The sequence below is a fragment of the Zingiber officinale genome, chromosome 2B, assembly GCF_018446385.1.
Source record: "Zingiber officinale cultivar Zhangliang chromosome 2B, Zo_v1.1, whole genome shotgun sequence".
NCBI lineage: Eukaryota > Viridiplantae > Streptophyta > Magnoliopsida > Zingiberales > Zingiberaceae > Zingiber > Zingiber officinale.
In genome coordinates this window covers 2,031,528-2,042,848 of record NC_055989.1, presented here as the reverse complement: position 1 = coordinate 2,042,848, position 11,321 = coordinate 2,031,528, and the positions used below count along the sequence as shown (strand labels likewise).

Below are 11,321 nucleotides of genomic sequence, written 5' to 3'. Positions count from 1 at the left end.
TTCTATCCAATTGAATATTATTTAAAGAAAATCTAGTATAATTTTTATCTAAGTGGAAAAAAGTTATGCTCAATTTGATAAAAAATATATTAAATTTTAGTTTAATGTGCTAAATTTAAGAAAAATTATACACATTTTTAGACTTTTATACTTGAAAATATCAGGGATAATTAGATAAATTAGTGTCTATTACATTTGACTAGGACTGGAAATAAAGATTTTGGTTAATAAGGACGACATGTAAAATTGAATTTATGATTAGAAATTGCATGTAAATTTACCCATAAAATATTCATGATTTACCTATACCTTATTTTAGGCTAGTAATATTATTATCTTTTACTCCAATTAAACATATAATACTGATTGCTGGAGTTATGGAATAATGGTTATATTTTTTAAGTGGTTAATTAGACATTTAAGATTCAAATATTACATACGACGCATGTAAGAATTTTTCTTCTATTAAAATAATAAATTTAAGAATATTGATAGTTTAGATGAACATTTTTAATTTGTTTTTAATGACTGATAGAAATTTTTTATAATAGCTATAGATTAGTCAATTTGAAAAATTAATTTATGGATTGGAAGAGATGAATTTCTGAATAAAAAAAAACATGCACACCAAGTTTCCCAATTTGGTAAAAGTTGAAAATGAGGGGCTTCTTCTGCTTAATTGCCAGGGGGGTTGCAAATGGTCGCATTTTATTCCGTCCATTGTCGATCACGACGCTTGCAGCCAAAAAGGCCAATTGGAGAGGATCCCCAAATCGAGATAATCTCCTTGGCGGTGTTGCTCTCGATCCCATACCATTCTCGGGCCGCGATTAGGGGATCTGTGGACTCTTGAGTTCGGATTAGGGCTCTCGTGATGGGTTCCAAGGATGAGAAGCCTTCGAGCAGTGGCTTCTTCTCCGCGATCTCGTCGAGTGTGCGGAATTGGGGCAGCGCAGTGCATAAATCTGTAAATGGGTGCGAGTTTCTCTGTTGCTTATTTATTTATTAGCTTTTATAACCTGAAGATCGTGCCTTCTCCTTCGTTACTGTTAAATTGAACTCCTTTTGAAATTTACTTGAAGCTTGATTCTCCATGAGTTTGGTTTTGTCGAAATTCAATACCGGATATTCAAGTTGGGCAGTTTTTGCTTGGCGATCTTAAATTAATAATTTTGTACTTTAAGGACATCTTTGTTAAAAATAAGCTGGCGATGGAAACGAAGTCAAACCAGGGTAGTCCAGCAGGGTCGTGTTCAATTTGGTTACAGTAGACGAGTTTAAGTCAATTATCTGAGATGCCTTATTTGGGACAATATTCACAAACGTCTTCTTCCTTCTCATAGAAAGTACATGCTCATCTTTCTCAAGCTAAAATGGAATGACATATAGCTAAAACAAATTCTGTGTAGAAGGGCTCCTATTAGTTACAGTAAAACGAGTGGTATCTTATCCATATGCTCACTAGAACTCTAACGATAAGGAAATTTACTTTGTAATTTCTAATTGGTGTCTATAACACGAAGAAAAAAGTTACAAAAACCAGAAATTTAGTGAATACCGGATGGATAACAATATACAAATGTAGAACATAGCATTGATGAAGAAAAGATAGATCCTCGAAAACTTAGAAGGTAGAGACGTGTAAACCAAAACTTTCATGCCCAGATGCAATATTTTAATTGAACAATTCAAGATTTTATGCTAGCCATTTTTTTTATCTACGATCTAAACATGCTTCATAAAACTTTCATATTGTTGCCATAATGGTCAAGCACAGTACAAAATTTCTTAAGTAGTTTAATAAATTTATATTTTGGTGTGACAATTATAGTTGTAGAATTCATAATTTTGTCTTGGTGTAGTTTGATTTTGGTCCATTCAATTTTTTGTATGTTGCTGGAGCTTAATCAGCATATAAAGGAAGCTCTGTAACTCTATTGTTCGATGTTTTAGTTTCATACAAGCTTCCATGCTTATTATGATTTGCTTTAGTAAATTCTGTGACTGTGAGTTTGTTTCATCATTTGTTTTACTTGATTTGTTTCTTATCCGAATTTGTTATTGCATATGAAAAATCTTTTTTTCCTTAGGCTACTGGGTTACGAAGGACTTGAAGTTATCAATCCTGAAGGAGGAACTGATGATGCTGAGGAAGAAGCCCATCGAGGAAGATGGAAGCAAGAGGTAGTTAAATAGTAGTGAAAATTTAAAAGTGACATATTAGATAAAAGTGATTTTAAGAGAGATGGATTGATGCTACTAATGATATAATCATGCATAGAGTTCGATGGAAGCATAAAATCCATGTAGCAAGCCCAAATTGATAGGATTAACCCAGCTTTTTTTTTTGGTAGATAACAATGAAATTGAAAATTTATCTAAGATTCTCTTTGAATCCATTGGCATCTTGCATCAGTATTCCATTTTTGCAGTCTTTTTGACATAATTTTTTGCATCGAGGATAAAATATTCATAGCATATTTACTTTAACGAACCAGACCTAATCTGGAAAAATAAATGAAAATCAGCAATGCCCCTTTCCTGTGACTTAATTATAAGATTTTCCTTGTTGAGACCAGAAAAAGTGATGTTGTGGATTTGTCCAAGTACATCTTTGTTCTTCTTGGCTAAGATCAACTGTTGGATTGATTTTTAGATTTAGTTCAAAGAGATGAGTATCTTTGTCATATCTGATGTTACTGTATGCTTCTTTAACAAGAAAACATATCAAATTTATCAGCTCTTTAATATCCATTACCTTGTCATTAAATCTATGTCAAACGTTACCTGATTATGATGTATTTTAATGCTTCTTAGGAACGAGATAGTTATTGGAAGATGATGCAGAAATACATTGGATCAGATGTAACATCAATGGTCACTTTGCCCGTCATCATTTTTGAGCCAATGACAATGATACAGAAAATGGCTGAGGTTGGTGCTAACTTTTTCACTTTCATCCCCTTATTGCAGTCATCTTGCTTGCTATATTTTCTTTCCCAGCCTGAATTTTGATTTACATATGCTTCTACTTGCTAGAAGCCTAGAATTAGTAGCCTGCAGTTTAAGATGGATACACGTCTCTACATAAATGTATCATGTTGAGTCTTCTTCTTACAAGTTTATATGCCAAGGATGTTCGTGTAAATCATAGTTGTGTTAAAGACTCCCTCCTTGTGTGTGTTCTTAAAGAATCAAGCTATGGTTTGAGGAAGGTTAGATCTGCAAAGTTTTTTAAGTCATCTTTTCCTGACCAAATTATAACATGATTTGATCCATTTTCACTACTCATTGAGCAAATTTCAATAGATTCTATCAATTTTCTAACATAAACTAACTAATTACTAGCTATTTTTTTAATACCTGGATTTTGTATGACTTCTTAATCTTTGGGAGATGTCAATTCTCTGAAAAAATTGGATCAGTCATTGCCAATACCAATTCATCTCGGACTATTGGTATTGGTATTAACTGATTTTTCCAACTTTGGATAACAAATGATATGCTTAATTTCTCTATTTCTCTACATCTTCATTTCAATGTTATTTTCACTGGCTTAGTGCATATGAAAGTTATGGGAGTTCCTAATAAAGTATTGATTTTATGATAGAGGAGTTTTGGTGACACTCGCCATTTATTGACTCTAGATGCATGTCAAATTTAATTCCTCTTTAGTAGGAATGGTGGTTTTGCCTCTTGTTGATAGGGGCTTCTAGATGTGCTCTATTAATACCATTCCAAAGAGACGTGTTCATTGAATTTGAGTCGATGCAGCCATTCCTCTTGGTATATCACTACATTGTGATCATGTTACATTTCTTGTCCTCTTGATCCAGACTTAGCAAAACATGGCTCCTCTAAGTCAAATATTTTCATTTGTGCTATGGAATTCTTTGGAAAACAGAAATTGCTTGAACTTCAAAAGCCAGTACAATGCACATGCTACAAATGAGGATCTTAGTTTTCTTTTGAAGAACCATCAAGGAAGACACATTTTAGAGTGTGTTGAATTTAATTGATGCTCCCTTCCACAATGAAATTTTAAGCATTCCAGAGCATACTTTTGTATCTTGTGTCTTTTGTTTATTTGTCTTGGATGTATTTGATGAATGGATGATGTGTGTAGTCTAATGAATCTTATGGCCAATTCAGTTGATGGAGTACTCTCATTTGTTAGATCTGGCAGATGAATGTGAGGACCCCTACATGCGTTTAGTTTATTCCTGTAAGTATGTCTCTGTATTTTTTTAATGCTAATAATGCTGTTTATGTATTGAGATGCAAATCTCTTTCATTCTTTCCAGCTTCTTGGGCAATTTCTGTCTATTATGCCTATCAAAGAACATGGAAACCATTTAATCCTATCCTTGGCGAGACCTATGAAATGGTTAATCATGGTGGTCTGACATTCATCTCTGAGCAGGTTAGTCATTCTTATGCACCAGCATTTGTAGTGGAGGTGTAGCAGTTTTTAATGTATCCAAATATGCTTTCGTATCTTTTTTTTGCTTTTATTCCATAGTTACTTCTAGTCATACTGTCAGGTTAGCCATCATCCTCCAATGGGCGCAGCACATGCTGAGAATGAACATTTTACTTATGACATCACGTCAAAGTTGAAAACAAAATTTCTAGGAAATTCATTGGAAATTTATCCAGTTGGAAGGTAAGTTGTGTTGGAACCTATGATTGAGGAATTCAATTGTCTAAACTATTTGTTCGACCACCGCCCATGATATCTGTTATTTTTGAAGCATCATATAAGTGATTCTCTCTTAAGCTGTTACCTGAAGATAATCTAATATACTTGTGATGCAGGACAAGGGTGAAGCTGAAGAAAGCTGGTGTGATATTAGACTTGGTGCCTCCTCCCACCAAGGTTAACAACCTCATATTTGGGCGCACATGGGTTGATTCATTTGGGGAGATGATCATGACGAATTTGACTACCGGAGACAAAGTTGTTTTATACTTCCAACCATGTGGTTGGTTTGGGTATGATTCATTTCCTAAAATCCATTTGATTTGTCTCAAATGCACCTTCATCGCAATTTTTAAAATAATAGTGATCTTTATGAACTAGCAGAAGGCAAGATGATCCATTGCTTTTATCCAATAATATAGATATTTATTCTTTTTTCCTTATAATTTTGCCTTTAGTATTGATATCGCTATCTAGCCTTATTTGTCCCAACTATTTGAGATCGTTGCCCTCTATTTAGCTCTATGCTAGAAGACTATCCCTATAATATTTAAATCATGTAATTACATTGATTATTCCTTATGTTGGTGCAGCGGGGCCAGCAAGAGGGGGATGAATTGCCTATAAAAAAAAAACAAACCCCTTTCTCTATCCTTTGATTATATTAGACTAGCACAATAATAATAATGAATTAATTGAACAACTAAATCAAAGAAAGTAAGAGGACAATTTTATTTACTTGATTACAACCTAGGTGGTTATTAATCTAAGACGTTGAAGAAAGCTCCACTAGAATTCTCCTTTGTTGCAGGCGGAGAAGCCTCTTATAGAAGTTGATAGCTCAAAAGAAAGACTAGAAAAGTGTACAATATTTCTTGTTCAAGTTGTTGAATATTTCCTAGCTCCAGGCAAGGTTTAAAATTTTGACCCGTGTTGAGGTTTCGATCCTAGATCGGAACGATACGGTTTCGGTACCGTATCATGTCGTGTCGATATAGTTTTGGTATTTTTTAAATATAAAATATATTAATTAAAAAATAAAATATTTAACATAAATATTTTAAAAATAAACAATATAAAAAATATTTTTTTAAAAAAAGAAAAGTTATGAAAATATATAAATAAATAAATAAATAATTTATTATAATTTTTCAGTGTAATGATAGAGAATATTATGTTTTATCACTGAAAAATAAGATTTTTAAAATTTAAGTCTGCGAAATAAATTTAAATTTCAAAATATGATTTTTTGTTGATAATTTTATAAACAATAACTCAACAGTAAACAAAATTTGAAAAGCTTTCTGTTTGTAGATAAAATCATCAGATAGCAAAAAAAAAATTTAACTCGAAATACGAATAGAAAAATTTTTAAAAAAAATTCTAATTGAGACAATTTCTATCCTAATAATTAAAAAAAATAAAGTTTAATCTGAAAAAGATTTTGGAACCCAATATAGGTTCATGCCTACCGTATTTACTAAAAATTTGAGAGGTACATAATTTTTAGGAATTTTCCTAATTTGTCCCTGGCGATTTTAATGTACCAGTTGATTCTACCATAATTTCTAAATTTTGATTTTTTAAAATCGTTTGAACATACATGGTCATTTTTCAATTTTTTTATTTCTATTTTCAATTTTTTGTTTTATATCTTTAAATTATCAAACATATCTAAGGTGTATGAATTTGCTAAGTTTAATTTTAACCTAGCATTCTCTCTTTCTAATTGTAGTATATTCTTAGATAATATTTTGATAAATTCAAAAGATTGCTTGGGAGATAGCACATGTACCTCACTTACCTTGTGCTCTAATGCTCCCCCTTCATCGCAGCTTTCCTCTGATGATACTCTCCCTTCATCAATGCTCATCTTTGAGCTGTTTTCATCTTCTCTTTGGTGGTCTGCCATTAGAACTAGTTCGGCGTAAGCTTTAATCTCGGACTCGGAGGACGACAATTCATCCCATGTGGCCTTCAGATTCTTGTGCTTTGATCTTGTTGGTCTTTTGCCCTTATCCTTCTCCTTCTTCAATTTGCGGCAGTCGTCCTTGATGTGCTTTTCTCCTTGGCAGTTGTAGCATCGTATCTTCTTTTTGCTCTGAAAGTGCTTTTTCGACTATGACTTATTAAATTTGTTAGATTTAATAAAGTTACTAAATTTTCATACCAATAACGCTGCTTCATCTTCGTCGATTGATGCTTCGGAGTCTGGATCGTTTGTTCTTGCTTTTAAGACAATTATTTAACATGGCTCCTTTGATTATGCACATCTAGAATCGTGAAGTTCTAGAGTGGAAAATAAACTTTTTAATATGTTTACCTCTAAATTTTTAAAAATATAATATGAGTCGACAATTGAGGACCATTCGGGTGTCCTTGGAAAAGCATTTAATACATACCTTAGAGAATATCGGTTTGTTACCTTTTCTTCGAGATTTGTGAGTCCCATGATTAGCTTCTTCAGTTTGGCGTGTAGTCGCGCTACTGATTCTCCTTCTTTTAACCGGAGGTTCGTCAGCTAGTTCCGGAGAAGATCCCGTTTAGTGAGCTTTGCTTCAGACGTTCCTTCGTGTAGCTTCAGGAACTTTTCCCAAAGTTCCCTTGCTGATGTGTAGGCGTCGATCCTGCTGATTTCTTGAGGTGGCAGTACGCTTAGTAGGTAGAATTCGGCTCGTCCGTTTGCTACAAAGTCCGCTTGCTCTTTCTTTGTCCAAAGGTACTCTTCTTTTTGTTCGCCTTTGTGATCTTTTAGAGCTTCAAAACCTTATTTAATTATTAATAAAACTTCAAAGTCAGTTTAAAAAAATATCTCCATACGTTTTTTTCCATAATGGAAATTCTCCCTCAAACTTTGGCGGATAGATGCTCGGTACGACCATCGTCTCGGTGCTTCAGTCGGTGGTTAGTCCTTCTGAGGTGTTGATACCACTTGTTGGTGCAGCGGGGTCGACAAGAGGGGGGTGAATTGCCTAAAAAAAAACAAACCCTTTTCTCGATCCTTTGATTAGATTAGACTAGCACAATAATAATAATGAATTAATTGAACAACTAAATAAAAGAACGTAAGAGGACAATTCTATTTACTTGATTACAACCTAGGCGGTTGTTAATCCAAGGCATTGAAGAAAGCTCCACTAGAATTCTCCTTTGTTGCAAGTGGAGAAGCTTCTTCTCCTTTGTTGTAGGCGGAGAAGCTTGTTCCAGTAGTTGATAGCTCAAAAGAAAAACTAGGAAAGTGTACAATACTTCTTGTTCAAGTTGTTGAATATTTCCTAGCTCCAGGGGCCTTTTTATATCTCCTGGAAAATCCTATCTGTGAGTGGAAGGCGCCTTCAAAAGGGTTCAAGGCACCTTCAAGTGGATAAAGTTTTATCCACAACTCAACGGCAACAAATGGTTACTTCAGGCTGGTACTGTTCACTGAAAGCGCCTTCAAGCCTTTGAAGACGCCTTCGACACTGTTCATCCGAAAATGGTTAACTTCGCTTGTTAACTATTTATCGCTCCGCTCGTTTGGGTGATACTCCGGCCGTCCGGAATTGAGCTCACCCAAACTCAACTCCAGCTTTCTCCTCGAGCAGCCTTCCTCCCCTACTTCTCGTCCCTTAGACCGCCGCGCATGTCTTTCTCATCCGCTGGTGTACTCTTTCGCAGCATCTCGTCATTCAGACGCACCGAGTCTCTCGACTCCCTTTCCGTGCGATCCTTCTCACTAGCCGCGTCTTCCGCTCGACTTTTTGTATTCCTAAGCTCCTGCACATTTAGACATAAGGATCAAACATAATAGGACCTAATTGAACTTGGTTGACCATATCAAATTATCCCGGAATACTTATACCTTAATGTTGTCTGTGGTCTTCATGTACTCCTTGCACTTTTCAACTTTTTTAATTATATAGTATCAATCGCCCGTGAACATGTTATATCATCTCAACTTATTTTATTTCATTCTATTGTTTATTACGACCATACCAAATTATTCTTGGATGGTATTTTTCTTATTCTATTTTTTCTAGTAGTTTTGCACATCCATCTCAACATTCTCATGTCTACAATAACTTCTTATATGTATTGCTTTCTAATAAGCTCATCATTCTGAATGAATTTAGCATACACATGGAGGCAAGTTATCTCATTTTTTAATATGTTTCACTGAATGTGCTGACAGTGCGGGGCGATATGAAGTGGATGGTTATGTTTATAGTGCTGGAGAAGAACCAAAAATATTGATGACCGGGAAATGGAATGAGTCACTGAGTTGTCAACCTTGTGATCAAGAAGGAGAGCCCTTGCCAGGGACTGAACTAAAAGAGGTAGCTAACTAATTTCCATGATCCTTTACTATCTGACTTAGATGCAGTTTCATTAGGGTTAGGAGCTAATTCAATATCTCGAGGTATGTAGAAAAGAGAAAAAGATCCTCAATCTTGTTCCAATGCTTTGTTCTGCAGTTGTTTTTTCTGATTCTTTTGGAACTGGGTTTTTAAACAAGAAACAAAATGCTTGGATTATGTTAGATCTTCATGGGTTGCAATAACTGGTGAAAAAAATGGATACATACTTCTGCATTTTTTTTTAAAAAAAAAAAAATTGCTAAGGAAGTTGCATTATATCCAAAATAGTATCGACAACTTTGACTGGGAAGAAGTGGACAATATTTACAATTCAGTCAAAAACAAGAATTGATGTATCATTAGCCTGTGTCTTGATAAATGCTTTGTTGATTTGTCTAGCTATTTCTTGTGTTTACTGGTGACTGAGACCTCATTGTGATTTCACGATACTATATGGAAGTTATGTATACTATCACTTTGTTGAATTCTGTTTCTTGGCCATTCACACTCATTTTTTATTTACTGATTCAATCATTTTGATTAAAGATATGGAGAGTGGCTGCTGTCCCAGAAAAGGATAAATTCCAATACACATATTTTGCACATGCGATAAACAGCTTTGAGACCGCGCCTAAGAAGTTACTGGCTTCTGATTCTCGGTTGCGACCCGATCGATATGCTCTTGAGAAAGGGGATTTGGCCAAGTCAGGTGCTGAAAAGACCAGGTGAGTGCTCACTAGAGGGACTAACTAATTATTCATGAGAAACAAACTTAGCTCGTCTTTTTCCCTATATTTAGAGGTTTCCATCATTTCAACTGTCTTGATTTTTATCTTTTTATGCATTCAGTTTGGAAGAGCGGCAAAGAGCCGAGAAAAGAATTCGAGAGGCCCGCGGCGATCAATTCACCCCGAGATGGTTCAATATGACCAGCGAAGTCACGGCTACACCTTGGGGCGACTTGGAGGAGATATACGAATACAATGGAAAATACACAGAACATCGTGTGAGAATCGATAGCTCTGATTCAGTCAATGAGGTTGATAACACCTCGATCGAATTCAACCCGTGGCAATACAGCGACTCAGCCTCCCAATAAGCAAGTATTGTTTGCCCTACACTGCTTTACTTGGTTGCTAAGGATGCATTTGGGCCTCTTTTAGTTTGTAAGATGTTTGGTGGCATATTAAAGTAATTGTACTACAAAAAAACAAGCAAATGGATCTTGGATTGCCAAGGGAATTGGTAGGGTTCCCTATGTTACATTTGGTTGTATTATTTTTCACATGATATAATTATATTTTTTTTCTTGCTTGTTTTATTTATCTCGGAAATAAATTTTTAAAAAGTAAGATAAGGTTGCATACAATACTCTTCTTTGGTGCCTTGCATTGACAGTGATTTCATGTATCGGGATGCTTGTTTTATTTATGCCTTGTTTATATTTCTTGTTAAAATTTTGTATTTTCTTTTATAGTTATTACATTCTAACAAATCCTTGAAGGTGATTGGTCTGATTTTACAAAAGTTTTCCATCGATCTGTAAGGGTAAATTATGGAAGCGCAGCATCAAGTTGTCAATAGTCGACCTACACGGTTTTCGTCGTCTCTATTAGACCGTGCAACATCAGTACTAACATGTGGATTTTTTTCATCCGTGGGTATTTAAATTTGACATCAACACATGTCCATAGAGGATCAAACCAAGGTACTTTGAGAACTCCATTACACCTTAACCACTACTCCATGCTCGTGGGGGTTAAAATTTTATTTTCTTGTGTTATAAAGATGATAACGCTCACATGAGGCGCTCCTGTACGGCCCACTCCAAGGCACCCTAGGGGATTCGAACTTTGCTCGTGTTGCAATTCAACCACCCAAGTACCAACTCGGCTATGTCCGTGGGTTCTAATATTTTTTTTCTAATTCAGACAATTCAACCACCCAAGTACCAACTCGGCTATGTCCGTGGGGTCTGATATTTTTTTTTCTAATTCAGACAATTCAACCACCCAAGTACCAACTCGGCTATGTCCGTGGGGTCTAATATTTTTTTTCTAATTCAGATATATAATTCTTAGAACTGATTAATCCCAAAGATACTAATTTGACCCCACGAAAATTTTCTACTAGCCAAATCAGAGAAGCGCACTTGCCAGACCCACAACATCGAACATTCACAACCCGAAATCGCGATAGGTGGAAATGCTTTGTGGGTGGAGTTTCAAACCTTGATTCTCCAATTTGTGCCATTGTGGACCAATCATAGCTAAATGAAGAAA

General features: G+C 35.1%; 1 protein-coding gene across 1 annotated transcript; it reads left to right on the top strand.

Moving 5' to 3' along the window:
* Positions 1–704: 704 nt before the first annotated feature.
* LOC122045036 (oxysterol-binding protein-related protein 3C-like) lies at positions 705–10,360 on the top strand. Its single transcript, XM_042605082.1, has 10 exons — positions 705–975; positions 2,091–2,184; positions 2,818–2,934; positions 4,153–4,225; positions 4,305–4,423; positions 4,545–4,666; positions 4,819–4,995; positions 8,874–9,018; positions 9,586–9,764; positions 9,889–10,360. The coding sequence occupies exons 1-10, from the start codon at positions 875–877 to the stop codon at positions 10,136–10,138; spliced, it is 1,377 nt and encodes a 458-aa protein (XP_042461016.1). The 5' UTR covers positions 705–874; the 3' UTR covers positions 10,139–10,360.
* The last annotated feature ends 961 nt before the right edge of the window (positions 10,361–11,321 follow it).